General features: G+C 42.5%; 2 protein-coding genes across 4 annotated transcripts; one reads left to right on the forward strand and one right to left on the reverse strand.

Moving 5' to 3' along the window:
- Positions 1-4,455: 4,455 nt before the first annotated feature.
- LSM3 (LSM3 homolog, U6 small nuclear RNA and mRNA degradation associated) lies at positions 4,456-7,307 on the reverse strand. Its single transcript, XM_033071680.1, has 4 exons — positions 7,212-7,307; positions 6,287-6,397; positions 5,125-5,220; positions 4,456-4,869 (listed from the first exon to the last, which is right to left on the reverse strand). Exons 1-4 carry the CDS (start codon positions 7,230-7,232, stop codon positions 4,789-4,791), a joined length of 309 nt encoding a protein of 102 aa, XP_032927571.1. The 5' UTR covers positions 7,233-7,307; the 3' UTR covers positions 4,456-4,788.
- On the forward strand, positions 7,299-16,520 carry XPC (XPC complex subunit, DNA damage recognition and repair factor). 3 transcript variants are annotated; one of them, XM_033071677.1, is made up of 16 exons: positions 7,299-7,457; positions 8,054-8,252; positions 8,442-8,584; positions 8,860-8,983; positions 9,487-9,571; positions 10,047-10,204; positions 10,408-10,528; positions 10,720-10,809; positions 11,230-12,153; positions 12,624-12,784; positions 13,033-13,114; positions 13,529-13,663; positions 14,145-14,314; positions 14,481-14,574; positions 14,784-14,873; positions 15,236-16,520. In XM_033071677.1, the coding sequence occupies exons 1-16, from the start codon at positions 7,355-7,357 to the stop codon at positions 15,443-15,445; spliced, it is 2,889 nt and encodes a 962-aa protein (XP_032927568.1). In that variant the 5' UTR covers positions 7,299-7,354; the 3' UTR covers positions 15,446-16,520. The 3 variants fall into 3 exon arrangements, with proteins under 3 accessions (XP_032927568.1, XP_032927569.1, XP_032927570.1); XM_033071678.1 differs by having other exon boundaries at positions 8,445-8,584; XM_033071679.2 differs by lacking the exons at positions 14,784-14,873; positions 15,236-16,520 and having other exon boundaries at positions 14,454-14,564.
- Positions 16,521-16,589: the final 69 nt, after the last annotated feature.

The following is a 16,589-nucleotide window of genomic DNA, read 5'->3' on the forward strand; positions in this document are numbered from 1 at the left end:
ACTTTAACATAAATTTAGAGCATCATTCTTTCTTCTTTTTAAACAGAAATAGTTTGCTTACCTGAAAGTTCTTGTGATGTTCAAAGAATAGACTGGGGAAGGAATTATGTTAGTTGCTTGGTCAAAGTTTTACACAGCATTTCACCCTGATCAGCATTAAATGACAAGCTCCAGTGACACACACACTCGATGCCATGATGTGCATTGGGCAGGAGGTTCTGCTGCCCAACACTAGTGGATTCAAGAGCAAAGGAAAATTTACAGTAGCAGAAGTGCCACAAGTGTGAGTTCTGTTAGGCAGCAATTAGACTATGAATCACACAATAAACTGTGCTGTTGCTAGCAAAGGCTTTTGCAGCTTCCCTTACCCACAAAGACGGTAACTTTTCTGTGCCATAGCTGAGTAACAAACAGGAGTAAATCACCTGAAGCACTAAGGTTTCCTTTAGAGGCTAAAATTGATCCGCTATTGCCAAAGGGTTTAGGAAATGCAGGCTTTGACTTGTCAAACAGTTTAAAGTCCGTGGTGAAAGTTCCTTGCTCAAATCACCCAGAAACAGGTGAGAGGACTCCATCACCTACTGCAGGTACTAACATGGGCTTTGGGTGACATGAACCAACAGACTGACATGTTTAGCCAGCCCAGGTGTCTAAAACATAAGTCCTTATCAGAAAATTACTATAACAACTCTAAAAATATAGAGCAGTTTTTATTATTAAAACCAAAGAAAAAGTTGCAAAATATGCCCACATTTGAATATCCTGCTGCCTTCCATGTGCACCTTGAGGAAGCAAACATCCATGTTTAACGTGTGCCACCCAGAGGAAAACTTTGCTGAAATCCCTCTTTGTGATCAGTCATTACCCAGCTCTTCCTAAGGTTTGTGCAGTGTTTTCTGCAACAGCCTGTCCACCCACCCAGACAGCGAGCACGCCTGCCTCGTCCCCTGCTGGTGCAGGCAATCACATCATAAACCGATCAAATGCCATTGTACAACTCAATAGGCTTTTTGGACTAAGTTTCTAAAATTTGGGAGTGGGCCTTTCTTCCATTCAAACTAATTTGGGCAACAATGAAAAAATTCACTCATGAACAGGGTTTCTGACTACATCTTTTTCCGTCAGTGGTTCTTGTTTTCCGCTCCAACCCACATCATCTATTCTCTTCCTTCCACCCATTCTTCCCCCCAAAAAAGGTTGGCTTGGACACTGTGCTTCAATTTTCTGTAGAACTTTCTATTTTTCTTTCCCATTCTTTTTGTTTAGCATATGAAAGGAGCTTCCTGTTTAGAAACATGGAAGCCCTACACCCTCAGTAATGATGTATTCAGCCCATCAATGATCTTGGCATGAATGCCTTAAAACCTTACTAAGCCTGATGGGATTTTCTGTACATGTCATCATCATCATCAGTTCAAAGAACAATGCACAGCATTTGTCATCTTGCACTGAATCAGCTCCCTTCCTAGTCCTGTGGTTCCAGTAAGGAAAATCTAATAAGAATGCCTGCAAGTTTCCTTCTCTTAAGTATTTCAAATGATGGATTTCCAATGAAATCTGCAGAACAGAAACAGAAGCACCAAGAGCAGAAAGTGCAGATGCAGAACTCCCAACATGATCGATACAGATCTGCTTTTCCAGCCCTGAATCCCTGCAGCAGCCTGCCAATGCTCACACTGCTCAAGGCTTGCTATAACTGTATTGTCCAAATCCTGGGCTTGTCCTGTGCTAGGAAATAGGAATTAAACATGTAATGTAAACCCCATTCAACTTTAAAAATCTCAAACAGAATACATCCCTCCTCAAACCCTACATGGCCTAGAACAAAATTATATTTTGTTCAAACATGTAGGGTGGATTAAAAATCCATTTATGTGGGTCCAAAAAAAGGCAGCAGCAGTGGTGACTTGAAATAAACTGAAATATTTGTCTCTTCAGGAGTTTAATGCACAGAAACACCTAAGTGCAGGCTGTTCCCCTCTGCTGAATTTGAAGTGCAGTGAAGTTCTCTGGTGAAGGTAGTGGACAGCCCTTGAATCAGTGGGTACAGGAACTTGTGAACCAACACAAGGGCTGTTCTTCTCCAAGCAGGGCTCAGTAGTACAGTGGTCAACTTCAATTTATTCTGTATGGTGCAGCTCTTCTGAGAAAAGCTGCCAGCCTGAAGCTTGTGCATCTTTACCTCTGACAAGGCAAGGCCCATACACTGCTTCACTTTAACTCTTGTGGAGACTTGCTCTATGCCTACATAAGCATCAAAACATATTTTGATTTTTACTTATGGGTGAGCAGTGGAGTTAATTTAAAACTGTCGGCAAGTGCCATCCTAATTAAAAACAAATGACTAATTGTACAAGTACAGGGCCTGTTGACACAGGCTGCATACAGCAAAGCCAACAAAGCTTGAATTTGAGGAAAAGCAGCACCATCTAGTGCCCTACAGTAGTCAGATCCAAAAAATCAATCACACAGAAATTTCAAGATAGCAAACACTCACAAAAACAGTAGGACACCAGAGGTTTAACTCTATCAGCACTTATGACAAAGGGAATTACATAGTAACAGTCTTGTTAAAAAAGAGCTCCCAAGAGTGAGATGTATCCAGGCAAAACAGAAATTCTTTAAAGACAAACTAAGAAATTATTCTGCCATCTATAAAAAAGATGCAGCCCAAAGGCTAAAACTTACCAGAAAGCTACTACTGTCTATAAAAAGCTATTAGAAATAAAAAGCCAAGCTTCGAGAGTTTCAATAATATTAAAAGCTCTAGCAGACTGAAAACATAAGACAATAAGAAGAGGCATTTGCAAAATCTTGAGAAAATTTATGAGGAAAAATAAATTCTTTTTCAAACTCATCAGAAACAGAAATCTCGACAGACGGTTTGTACAGCAAATACGTGAGCAAAAAGTAGAAAGAACAGTATGAAAGAGACCAGACTGCAAAAAAACTTACCAAATGTTTTGGGGTTTGGTTTGTTTGGGATTTTTATTTTTAATTTGGAGGGTTTGTTGTTTGGGGTTTTTTTGGGGAGATCATTTAGGGTGATGCTCTTTTGTTGTTGTTTGTTTTGTTGGGGGTTTTGTTTGTTTGGGAGGGGATGTTTGTTTTTGTTGCCTTTTTAAAAATAAATCTACATTCATCATGGAGAGGCTGACTGGCTCCTGCTCCAGACAGCTCATTTCAAATCAGAGGATCAAGGATGCTACTGACCATTTCAGTGACACACAACAGTAACATCTTTATAGACAGTAAACACCCAAGAAATCAATTCGACAATAACTGAGCTACCAACCACCATAACCTCTCACTTAAAAAGAAGTAGGTAACAAATGAGACAATTTTAATGTGTTTTCCAGGGATTTATGTAGGAGAGCTACATCAGGTGAGCTGACCTCTTATCACTGTCTGATACCCTGTGATATAAAAATACTGTACATACAGATAAATGTGTCATGCTGGAAAATATGGCTCAAGTAAAGGGTATGTGGGACTCACATCCATTGTCATTCTCAGTATACAAGTATTATTAACAGATATGAACTCAACAATTTTTCAAGGTAGAAATTCCTGATTTGCCAGCATTTTGAGCTTCATGTCAGTCCTCCAATATGAAAATATAAGTACAAAAAGGAATGGAGATTAAGACAAAAAAATGACGGGCAGATCTTGCATTCCTGACCACTGTCTCTAACTGTGGACTGTTATGAAGATTTTTAACTGTAGAAGAAAGTGCCAGAGCAAGCTGCTTTTGCTAACCCTACAGAGAACCTAGATAATTAAGTTTATGAAGTCAAAAGTCAAGCTTTGTAGGAAGTGCAGGCCTACATCTCCCATATGACTCTAAAACATTATAGCAGAAGTGTCTTTTTTCACACAACAAGGAAAGTAAATTGCAAACAAGGTGGGCCTGAGAACATATGTATTAAAAAAGACCTTTGTTCAGGTGTTCAGGTTCTAGTGCCCCTTCACTACAGGTAACTTATGAGCATCTTAAAGCATCCAGCAGAATTTCATGTATTCAAGAACTAAAATATGCTACAAACAGTGAGAAATGAATGCAGCAGGCAACTCAGTGTGTGAGCAACAACCTCAGTCTCTACTTATGGCCTTGCAAACTCGGTTAACAAAGCCACAACGAAATTATCTGAAAACTGCACTGAAGCCCATCTTCTTTACCTTATGTGGAAGATTCATATAAACACCATTTTCCTACAGTGAAGATACATATCACAAACCTGAACACAGAACCATAAATTACAGCACCATTGATTGATGTAGTGATGTCCCCAAAACCAGTAATCTGCAAGATTTGGATATTAGTAAGGACAAAAGTTAAAACAACAAACTAAAGACACTGCTTGCTCTGACAGTAAAGCTGATACTACAGCTTAATAAAGCTCTAGCTCTACAGAAGAGCACACATCCCCAACACAAACATCATGACAAGTCAAATCCCAAAGATAAACCAAAATTTATTTAAAACAACAAAAATAAGATGGTGCTACTACCAAGATGGAAAAAATTAGGGATTCTTTTACTGAATGTGACAAGGTAGCCAGTTCACAGCAGTTTACATTAATTCTGAAATCAGGTTGGGTTTTACACTGCTTCAATTGACTACATGTACTTTCGTCAAGACAAACAGGTTCCCCTTCCCTCCCCTTTTCAAAAGAACCGACAAAAATATCCTATAAAAAACATGTACAGAATTTTGAGACATGATTGAAACATGAACCACTGTCCAAAAGTCTGGAACTTTCCAAGAAGGGTAAGTCCTTTGCTCCTTCAACCAACCCTCAACGGGGGAGCTACAAGCACAACGCCATCCCCTCTGACAAAGAGCATCGGAATATTCCTTTTGGTAGACTGTGAAGAAGGAAAGAAAAGTTTACATTTACAAAACATTCATTTCAATCATAAAAACACACTGAAACAACTCCAACAAACACTCAATCTTCTGGTATGCTGAAGAGATCAATACAACTAACACCAAGTCTCTAGATATCCTGTGTACTGGTTCAAAAAACAGTCAGCAATAAACTACTTTACCAATACAACACAGTGTAGTTTTAAATTAAAAAAAATCTATGAGGATAAATTAACTCATTTTTTAGTCCTTACTTTATAAATCTCTTCATAGGTTTCTTCATCAATCTCTATTGTAGTCACAGTTTCTTCCACATCACCCAAAATCATATTTAAATGCTGATCATAAGCCTGTAGGAATTAAGTTTAATTTATTATGTTCTCCAAAATTCAAACATGAGTTTATTAAAATGAGAATTTTAGCAAGACTTCCAGACATAAATAGTTTAGTCTGATTTTGACCAGAACGAAGTATTATCAGTTCTAATTACAACTCAACACAAACATAAACAAGTGAGAACTCTGCAACAGGAAAAAGAAGGCACGACATTTACGTTTACTTGCAGGAAATGGCTCTGGAACCTTCTGTGGGAGCACTTACAGGACCTCAGAGACAGACACACTTTGGTAACATTAAACCAGCCACACATTGCTGCCAGTCCAGCCTCCTGGAAATGATTGCCCATGGGCAACTTAAAGCATATGAAAGCTGCTTCTCATACAGTGCTACAAAACCTTAAACACAAGTTCCAAAAAATCTTACAAAAGCACGTTGCAAACTATAAGTGACCCTCATGGAGCTCTCATTATCTCTCTGTTTCCAAAGGAGTTGAGGCCCAGTTAACTCATGGGGCAAGTGGTTCTCTTCCCCAGTAAAATACAGCACTTAGGCTGACTTAACAGAGAGCAAAAATCTGAGAACCCAGCTGATACACATACCCCATCACACCTCCCAGGATGTGCCATGAGGGATTCTTGTTTGATAATGATCACCTCAGTCTAGAAAAGGCCTCAGGGTACATCATGGGAAGATGCCTGCAGCATTATTGCTTATTTCACAGAGATAAATGGAAGCCATAAGCAGTGAAATTAGTTGCTTGGTATCATTCAGGAGATGAGAAAAACAGAATCTCTTGACTTTCGAGGGAAGTAGTTAATAGCTAACAAAGAACTCAGGAAATTAGATTTTTCCACCAATCACATTACAGTACCGGTAACTAAGACAATTCTTAACCTGCTTTCTCCAACCACTTCTCCACTTTCAACCATGAAATGCAATTACTCTTGTCTTAAAACTATTTTTTTCAACAATCAGTGGAACATTACAGGTAAACTTGTTTAGCAGACTATTGTACATAAAGAAAGGCTGCCCAGGGCTTAGCTGAATGTGTGACAATGTTCTGGAAGTTTTACTTACATGTAATCTGCCTCTTAGCTCTCTGTCATTCCTCATTTTGACATAGATTCGCTCATCTAGACTGAGTCTGATGAGATCAAGTGGCTCCTCTACAGTATTTGTGGTTTGTTGCTAAAAAAGAAAACAAAAGCATTGCTTGTATAGAAGAAGCCTGCGAACTTTTCCATTCTGCAATGTTTGTGAGACACAGAAAATAAAGGACTGAAAACACAGATGAAAATCATTTCTTTACGTGCTGATGAACCTGAGTGCTGCTGATTTACCACTCCACTGATGCCATGAGCAATGGGAGTCAAACAATTCCAGTTTCGTCTGCAGCACACACAAGGGGATTGGAACTAGATGAACTTTAGGGTCGCTTCTACCACAAACCATTCTACAGCTCTGTGAGCCGTTTTTCTTACCAGCAGCCGCAATTTACACTGCAGCAGAGATCGTGAACCAGCAGCACATTTGTACCATGGCACGGTGCAGGCTGAACCAGCCAAACCCACAGTGACAGCGGTGCCAGCTCACACGACTGAGGTGCCCCTCAGGAGAACACGCCACCTCCGAGCCCTTGCTGGGCACACAGCCGCCAGGCCTGGCCCCAAGGCTGGCGTGAAATCTCCACACACACCGGCCCGAGGCCCCTTTCCAGTTCGAGGAAAGGGTGAAGACCACCATGCACATCCCACATCTTCAACACCTCATCTATATCTCATATTTCCGTTCTAGTTACCCCCTTCCTTCAGAGCCGAGGGTGTTACCCTCGGCAGCGTTCCCCGCTCCGGCAGTGCGGCGATCAGCGGGCCCTGCCCGCGCCCCGGCACCAGCGGCACAAGCTCCGAGCCGAGCGGGGCCTCCACCTCACACGGAGAGCGCTCCCGGGGGAGCAGCCCAGAGCCGCCTGCCCCTGCAGCCGCTGACACAGAGAGCCGCTCACCTGGTCCACCTCATCCGCCATCTTTCAAACCGCCTCCCGCGCCCGCCCGCGAGACTTTATGGCCCGGCCCCTTCCTTCCCTTCCCCTTCCCTCCCCTTCCCCAGCGCGGGGCCGGGCCGCGACCTGCCCCTGCCCGCAGCGCCATGGCCAGAAAGCGCCGCGCACCCCCCCAGCCCGCGGCCGCCAAAAAGAGGCGCTCCGGGCGGCTGCGGAAGGAGGAAGAGGAGGAGGAGAAGGAGGAGGAGGGTGAGTGCGGCAGGGAGGCCGTGGCGGGCCGGAGCTGCGCCACAGCCGCGGCTCGGGCTGCCCCAGGCCGCGGGCTCGGCGGGCAGCGGTGGCAGCGCGCCCTCGGTAAGGACGGCCCCGCTGGGCCGGGGGCGGTGGTTATCGGCGGTGCTATCAGCACGGTTATCGCTGTGGTATCAGCAGGGCTGTCGGCGCTGGGATCGGTGGCCCCATCCCGGGGTTAAACCCGTGTGTGACGCTGTCCCGCTGGCACAGGCTGAGCGAGCCCGTGTTTTGTCTCGGCTGCGCTCTCCAGGGCAGCCTCGCGTGGTAATAAGTTGTGAGTAGCAAGCACATTGTTTGGTTTGCCGCCGGTTCCATCGGTAGGACTACAGGAATTTTTAGGTACTTCGTGTGAGTTATATCAGTATTTTCCTCCAGAAAGCCTCAGTGTTCAAATCTCTCCAATTTATAAACAATGACATGCTCAGCATTGCGAGTGCTCACGTTCTTACGGAGCTGCCTCTAATAAAATCCGTGGAGATGTTGTTTCAGGTTGCCAGGGAGATGAAACTCTATCCTCTAACCTCAGTCATTATTTCTTTTGTCACATGCAGATGATTTTGAAGAGAAAAAGCCCAGTATAAAAAAGGGCTCAAAAGCTCCAGCTAGGAAAAAGGAAGATTGTGATACTGAAGTTTCCAACTCAGCAAATACTTCCAAGCCTTCAAAACGAGAAGAGGCAAAATCACAAATAAAAGAAAGTAAAAAGAATGCTAGAAATAAGGAGAATTGTATCAAAGAGGAAACATGCAGGTAAATTTATTTGTCACTCAAGTCTATAGGACCTTTTTCTTCATCTTATTTCTTTCTGGGGGTTGATTGTTAAATACTCAATCTGTTGTTACTGATGCAGAGGTCATGCTTGATTTATTTCCCTATTTTTAGTCTTTGATAAACAAGCACCTGTGTTTCCTGATGCTACCACTGTTTTGATGATTTTAGCAGTGACTCACTGAAGCATCCTCAGAAGGAGGTGAAGTTAAAGACAGAATCTCCTGTTAAAAAAGAGATGGATGAAGACAATACTGACAATGATGATGATGATGATGATGATGAAAGTGAAGAGGAATGGGAGGATGTGGAAGGTAACAATTGCATATTTTTTCATGTTAAACACTTTTTAAGAGCTTATATATCACAATGATTCTTCAACAGCAGGTGACTGGCATCACACAGTTATTTGAAATAACTTAGCACACACAGTGTTATGGAAGATCCAGGAGCTGGTTGTTACTGGATATGTTCTGTTGAAAGGTTGTTTGAACACTTGAGAAGGAAAACATAAGTTCTTATCCCATCATCTGTCCTCCCTGGGAATTTATTCCATGTTTACTTGTAATTTAGTATTTTATTTTTACAGAACTTCAGGAACCTGCTGCAGATAAGTCAGAAGAAGCTGCTGTTCTTCCATCAGTGGGGCTGCCAAGCAATCCTGTTGAGATAGAGATTGAAACCCCAGAGCAGGTGAAGAAAAGAGAGAGGAGGTAAGAGCAAGGAGGGATGGAGGGCTGCAAGAGGCTGAAGTTAAAAATACCCTAAGTCTTGACTGTCACTGACTTGTTGTGTTCAGGGTGAAAATCCCCACTTGGTACACACTGTTGAGTTGGAATGATGCAGGCTTCTGGGATGAAGAATAGTTTACACACTGACAGTTCTACCAAAAATCTTCAGTGGAAGTTGGCAGGAATGGAGGAGGCTTTTCAGCTTTCTTCAAAGTCAAGTGTGTAACTTGATGGTGTTTTACTGTCCCCATTTCCCATGAAGGGACAGCAGGAGATCTCTGCAAGGAGAGCTGTGGATGAATGACATTGTGTTACTGCAAAACCTTAACAGCCTGTTCACATAGCCGGTTGCTAAACCTTTCCTTAAGTGGGCACAGAAGATTCTCTTGGATGGATTCTTGTTGTGAATTGACCCAGTTTGGGAATCTAGAAAGGCAGGTCCACAGAAATCCCACAACATCCCTTTCTTTTGTAATCTTCTGCAGAGAAAAAAGAAAAGCTGAGTTTGAGATGTACCTTCGGAGAATGATGAAACGTTTCAGCAAGGAGGTTCGTGAGGACACACATAAGGTATTTTTTCAGAGAGAACCATGGCACAGAAGAAATTGAGCATAAAGTTGTCTGAACTGATTTGTAGTCAAAATAAACTAGTTTTTATAAAATAACATAGGGCCACAGCTAGAAGTGAAAAGAAAGAAAAAAGAAAAATGACTGTAGTCCTGACAGATGCTCCTTAAGGTTCCTCCTAAATTGTAAATTGGATACACAGTGCCTGTGTTAGTAAAATTCTAACTCAAAGCATATGTGAGTAGGATGTATATTTCTCCACTGAGGGGCATCTTCCCATTCTATTGGGATTAAACTGCCAGAGGAGGAGACACTTGGAAAAATTTCAGTGCTTTACTGTCTTCTGAAGACAGCACTGAAGCTTCATTGTCATCTCTCTGTTAAAAGGAGCTGTGAAGTATTCCTTGTCTTTACCATGGACAGTAGTTCCAAGAAGGAGAATCTCTTGTGAACTCACTTTTAAACTCTTCTCTCTCAGGTTCACTTGCTGTGTTTATTAGCAAACGGTTTCTATAGGAACAGGATCTGCAGCCAGCCAGATCTCCTCGCCATCGGTCTGTCCATCGTCCCCACCCGCTTCATACAAGTGCCCGCAGGCCAAAGGGGCCTTGTCTACCTTTCCAACTTGGTGAAATGGTAAAACTCTCTTCTGATCATGCTGTCACTTGGAATGTAGGACTGGGGTTCAGGGAGAGGGGTAACTGTAACTAGCAATTTTCTTTGGGTTTTTATTTTATGTACAAGGGTGAGAGGGGTTGTCCTTTTTAAAGAAGGAGAGGGGGAACTCAGAAGTTTAAGAACACAAACACTGGATAATGAGCGGGTGTCTTGTATTTCAGGTTTGTTGGAACCTTCACAGTCAATGATGAGCTTTCCACTGAAAAAGGAGAGCCCCTTCAGTCAACACTGGAGAGGAGGTTTGCCATCTATGCTGCACAGGATGATGAGGAGCTGGTTCATGTAAGAGACTGGCAAGTGCAGGGTTGGTTGGTGACTTTGGATGCTTTGTCATACCATACACAAAGTGGTGGGAAGGGTGGATTTGAAGAAAGCAGATTGGTGACTTAGTGATTCTGTAGCTTGTTATTTTTTTTGTATTTTTATCTCGAGACCTCCTGTGATTAAATTACTCAATTTAAACTCTTTTGCAGATATTTTTAATTATTCTGCGAGCGTTGCAGCTGCTCTGTCGCCTTGTGCTGTCTTTTCAGCCTATTCCTCTCAAGGAGACAAGACCAAAGGTAGTGTTTGTTGTTTGTGTTAGTGTGGAATAAGGAAAAGGTCACTGATTTAGTAGGATTAAAAAAACTTTCTGGCTGTTACAGCTTGCAGTGAATCGATTACTGCATGAACCAAGGTTCTGTCCACATTGCAGAAAATGCACTCTTAATTTTTAATTTTCTTCTTTAAAAAAGCCACTTAATTCTGTGTTTCAGCAAAGACTTCTTAACAATTCAGTGTGTTTACATTTTTTTAAAACTTAGATGGCAACTCTTACTGCATGAGTACACCTCTTCAGCCAGGTGCCTGAAGTTTTCTAGTGAATTGACTGTACCTGCCAACCTTTGATCTGCATGAACCTTGGGCTGATTTCAGTCTTTTTTTTTTTTACCATATTCTTAGCTGTGGTGATAAAAGTGACCTGGCCTGTTTCTCTGCAGGGAAAGAGCTCATCCAAGAGGCTGTCTCAGAGCAGCACCTCTGAGGGGCAGGAGAATTCTGCCACAACACCCAAAGCTGTGGCAAAAAAATGCCCCTGCAAAACATCCAAACAGGATGAGAAATCCTCAGAGAGCAAAGAAAACAACAAGGATCCAAAAACTGCCCAGACTGAGAGGACACACAAGTCAAAGTCGACTAAAGGCAGCCGGGAACAGAAGGAATCAAATAATGAGACCAGTTCAGCAGAAAAAGATGTACCAGTGAGGCCCAAGAACGACCGCCGGAGACGAGTGGCCTCCAAAGTGTGTTACAAGGAAGAGAGTGGAAGTGATGAGGGCAGTGCTTCAGAATTTGAGGTTTCAGAGGAGGAGAGTGATCTCTCTGATGAGGATTTTGAAACTGTCCCTAAAAGGCGGAGGAGCTCACAGGCCTCTCAGAATTCAAAGCTGACAACTATAAAAAGGTCAAAAACTGAGACTTCAGAAACAAGGCTGTCAAAAAATTCGTGTGGAGCTGAGATAAAGCCAGCAAAAAGTACAACTCCAGCCTTGCCTCAGGCACAGAGGAAGAGAAATAAAATAATTTCTAGTGATGAGGATGATGGACAGCAGGAGGTGAGGAAAGCAATGGGCACGGACCAGTGGCTGGAGGTTTTCCTGGAGTCTGAGGACAAGTGGGTTTGTGTAGACTGTGTTCATGGCAATGTGGGCCAGCCCCAGCTGTGCTTTGCACATGCCACAAAGCCACTTTTCTACGTGGTGGGATTTGACAATGATGGGAGTGTCAGGGATGTGACACAAAGGTATGATCCAGTGTGGATGACCTCAACAAGGAAGAGCCGTGTGGATCCGGAGTGGTGGGAAGAGACTCTGCAGCCCTATGAAAGTCCCTGTGTGGAGAGAGACAAGAAGGAACAAAATGAGGTAAATGGCAATAGGTTGTTCAGGACACATAGTGCCAGGAGTCCAGTCCCTGGATTCTCATTCAGACAACAAGAAATCTCTTTCTGAGGAAGGAGGTTTGTATTTGAACTTGAAATGTTGAGATTGAGCATGTTTTAAAGAGAATATATGGTGATAAATTTAAATAATATTAAATGATGGAGGTTGTTCAAACAAGTTTGCATAGCAGTAGTACTGCACAGCTTATGCTGGAAGCTTCCTAGTAAGGTTTGTGTAGTGTTTAGCATTACTCTTCTTGGAGAGAGTGTTTTAAAATACATAGGTCAGGGTGGACATCTAAGTACTTATTTGCAGCAAGAATGTTTTGGTCTCATCTTTGCTCATCTGATAAATTCCTGGTGTTTTTTTTCTTTGGTTCATATTATAGTCATTTTCTTACAAAGGGTAGTGAAAGGGTTGTGAAATTACTCTTTTCTGTGAAATTCTTTCAGTTTCAAGTGAAGCTTCAAGATCAACCTCTACCAACAGCAATTGGAGAGTACAAAAACCACCCTCTCTATGCACTGAAGAGGCACCTCTTGAAATTCCAGGCCATCTATCCTGAGTCAGCTGCTATCTTAGGGTACTGCAGGGGAGAGGCTGTCTACTCCAGGTGAGTTGTGCACCTCTTGTCACCTGCATCTGTGATCTTTGTAACAAATTGGAGAGCTGATTTGCATGATGGTATCAGCAGCAGTCTCAGGCCACATGCATAAACAGGTGAGGAATTTGGCTGTTCTGACAGCACTTGTGTATCACTAAGGTACAGCTTTGTTATTATTCCTAATGTGCTAAGTTTATTGTGGATCTGTTATGGATGACTTGAAAAGTCCTACATTTGCTTCTTTCTGGCCTTTTCAGAGACTGCATACACACGCTGCACTCCAGGGACACTTGGCTGAAGCAAGCTCGAGTTGTGAGGGTTGGAGAAGTGCCTTACAAGGTAAGAGGGTTTGACTTCTGCCATCAAAAGCTCAAGCTCAGTTCTGTTTTGGTTTTTCTCTTCTGTCTTGTCAGCAATGTAGATTTCACGCTTGCTTGCATGGTTTGTAGTAGCTGTGCCTGTAGTTCCTACTTGCTGCTCAAAGCCAAGCTTTGTTTTTTTCCCACCCCAAGGGTATCTGGCAGAACTCCTCCCTTTTCACCCTCTCCAAAGGCATCCCAGTGTTTTATAAGCACTGCTGGATCTCTGCCTGTTGGATACAGGTGCTGTGGGCTGTCCTTCATAGGCAATGGATATTGAAGCTAGGAAATAGCATTTCTGCTCTCCCAGAACCTTCTTCTTTGGTGTCCTAGGAAAACCTGAAACCACTGTCAGCTTCTTGTGATGTTACAGGCATGGTTGTTGTATTTGCAGATGGTAAAAGGATTTTCCAACCGGGCGAGGAAGGCGCGCCTGGCAGAGCCGGCGAACCGGGACCGGGAGGACCTGGCGCTGTTTGGCCGCTGGCAGACAGAGGAGTATCAGCCTCCCATAGCAGTGGATGGAAAGGTAGCTAGCTGGGAAGGCACTGCCAAAGGAAGTGGTTTGTGTGGAGCTCTGGACCTTATTTTTCCAGATGTTGTATATTTCAGACGTGAGATCAGTCAGTGATGTGTGGATTCAGGATTAAGAGTTCAGAGGTCAATGTTCACAGGAGGAAATAGTCAAAACTCTACTGAGGCCTTTCTTTCACAAGTACAGGTAGTGAGTGCAGACTGATTATTTTGTTGATCTGATCTTCCTCGCCCATGTTTTGCCTTGCTAATTCTCTGCATTACAGCCTGAGTAACAAAGCTTGGGCAGAGGACATAGCTAGGAGATAACTATGCAGCTAAAATCTAAGCTTGTACTTTGTCATGTGAATGTTAATTGAATAGTGGAGTGGAATGCAGCAGGTCAGGAGGGGAGAGTTCCTGAGTTGATGCAGGTATTTTCACCTCTCTCTAGAAAGCAGGATTATCACAATCTCCCTTTAATCTTGCCATAACAGGTTCCTCGGAATGAATATGGAAATGTCTATCTCTTCTTGCCATCCATGTTACCTGTTGGCTGCGTGCAGCTGAAACTTCCAAACCTGAACAGAGTGGCACGGAAGTTGAACATTGACTGTGCTCAAGCCGTCACTGGATTTGATTTTCACGGCGGCTACTCACACCCAGTGTATGTAAAAGCTGCTTTGTTGATGTCCTGCAGAAGTTGTGACCAGTTACACACTTTGAGACAGACAGTTCTGTCAGTATTCTGTAGCTTTTGGGCTGGGTCAGCAGGCATTTGTTCCCTTTCTTTTTCCTTCTTATAGCTGACGGGATTGTGTTCTCCTTCCTAGTACTGATGGGTATGTGGTGTGTGAGGAGTATAAAGAGATCCTTGTTGCTGCCTGGGAGAATGAACAAGCAGAAATAGAAAAGAAGGAGAAGGAGGTGAGAATTGTTTTTGCAGCTTCCTTGTTGTTATATTTGCAAAGTAAATTTCATTGAAACTGGGCAGTCAAACAGGGTGGGCTGTGTAAGCAACAAGCACCAGGCTTTTTTGATGGTAGTTTAAAAATCTTAAAGCTTTCCTTTTCCATGTGCATAAATATACATTGAAACTCACAGTAGTAAATTTTTCCCATAACAATCCCCCACAGAAGCGAGAGAAAAGAGCTCTGGGGAATTGGAAGCTGCTGACAAAAGGACTTCTCATCAGAGAGAGACTGAAGCAACGCTACTCCATCAAGGTATCCTGCGTTTCTATTAGGAATTTCTTTTTCTGGAGGTTATTTTAACTGTAGATTAAAATTTATGGAGTGTAGTTGCTCAAAAGTATTCAGCTAATCAAAAAAACTACACCAGATAAAGGTTGAAAGGAAAAGCCTGATATTTTAAAAACAGGTTGGTTTTATTTTTCCATTCTCAAAAATGCTTGGGTTGCAAGAATGTTCAGAAATAGAAGCACTTTGGGTGGGAAGCCCAAACCAGTGCAACCAACTTCTGTGAGGCCACTCAGTGTCACTGTGTCCAAAGACAAGCCCTTTTAAAAAGTGGCAGTTTAAAGTGATTCTTAGAGTGGCTTTCTGATTTTCATACCTGTTTTTTCCAGAATGAGCCATCAGCAGCTGAGACAGAAAAAGGAGAGGGATTCTCTTCTGATGAAGAAGGAGCTCCGAGCTCAGAGAGCGCAGTGGGGAGCACGGCCATTTATTGGCCCCAAAATCGCCAGCAAGAGAAACAAGGAGAGAAAACAACTAAAAAGAGCAAGCGAGAAAAGAGAGGAGAAGCAGCTCAGTTGTTCCCTTTTGAGAAATTGTGATGACAAGAGTTTCTGTGCTGCTTTCAGATGCAGGAATAATAGTCATGATAAAAGTATCCTTTACCAATTAGGGCCTTAGGGTCTTCCTGTGCACTTGTGTTTCTGAGCTGTCAGGGACCAACCTAATCAGCATCGAGTTTTCTTTGAGATCACAGGTATCACGTAGGTGTTAGAGTCTTCCTTTTGCCTTGGACTTGGGAGAAGAGCTGCACTTCTGAGATCACTTTGCTTTGTTGGGGTTTTTGCTCTCATTTGTATCACTCAGCACTAATAGTTGAGTTTCCTGAGGCACTCCTGTCATTAGCAGTCTCTTTTCTCATTTTTCTCATTTCCATTCTTCCATACTTGCTCAGAACTAAAGCATCCAGCTGCATTTTACCTGTCTGCAGAGAGGTGGCCAGAGGTGCTGCCTGCTTTGATCCATAACTTACCCAAATCAGTGGTGAGTCCTGGCCTTTCTGTCTCAAGGGAAAATGCTTCCTTTAAGGTCTAAAAACCACCCCACAATTAGAATATGGAGGAATTAATACTTTCTAAATGGATTTTGTGATGCAAGTTTGGCTTTTCAGCCTACCATCTTCCTGTACTCATAGAAATCTTGTGCTCTGGAAGGGAGAAGCCCTGTCCTTATTACAAACTTAAGGTTTAATATGCCTTCTTAAGAAATGTGAATATATACATATTTCCTTCTGCTTATCAAGATCATATTCTGGAGCAAAACATGTAAAACTGGCTAATTCTCACTGCTGGAACAAAATTCACTAAAACCACAGAATTGTTACTCAGTACCATAGCATTAAAAAATGGTTGAGAGAGGACTATTAAATCTACATAAGCTTTTCCTGCACTTTTGTAGTACTACTTTTGTAGTAATACTGATCTGTCTTTGGCAGTATTATGTATCTAAATTTCACTGACACAGGCTCTTCAAAAATGGAGGGGAAAACAATTTAGTCATTGCTGGGCATTGTCACAGAGACTAGAATGTAAGAAAATGGCTTTAATGTAATTATGTTCATAAAAAATTTATTTTTGTACTGTATTTCTAGATCAAAATAAAGTTTGAAAAAAAGAATACGTTGTCTGGTTTTGGAATGCATATGTAACCCCCAGTCTTCTTTAAATAGAAGGGGCTATAGCAGTC

This window comes from Catharus ustulatus, chromosome 13 (genome assembly GCF_009819885.2).
Source record: "Catharus ustulatus isolate bCatUst1 chromosome 13, bCatUst1.pri.v2, whole genome shotgun sequence".
Classification (NCBI taxonomy): Eukaryota; Metazoa; Chordata; class Aves; order Passeriformes; family Turdidae; genus Catharus; species Catharus ustulatus.

Coding starts and splice junctions, on each gene's coding strand:
- LSM3 (XM_033071680.1), bottom strand. CDS start 7,232: ATGGCGGATGAGGTGGACCAG. Junction 5,221..6,286: donor AGCTAAGAGGCAGATTACAT/GTAAGTAAAACT, acceptor TAATTCCTACAG/GCTTATGATCAGCATTTAAA. Junction 4,870..5,124: donor CCTATGAAGAGATTTATAAA/GTAAGGACTAAA, acceptor CCTTCTTCACAG/TCTACCAAAAGGAATATTCC.
- XPC (XM_033071677.1), top strand. CDS start 7,355: ATGGCCAGAAAGCGCCGCGCACCCCCCCAGCCCGCGGCCGCCAAAAAG. Junction 10,205..10,407: donor CTTTCCAACTTGGTGAAATG/GTAAAACTCTCT, acceptor CTTGTATTTCAG/GTTTGTTGGAACCTTCACAG. Junction 14,575..14,783: donor TAGAAAAGAAGGAGAAGGAG/GTGAGAATTGTT, acceptor AATCCCCCACAG/AAGCGAGAGAAAAGAGCTCT.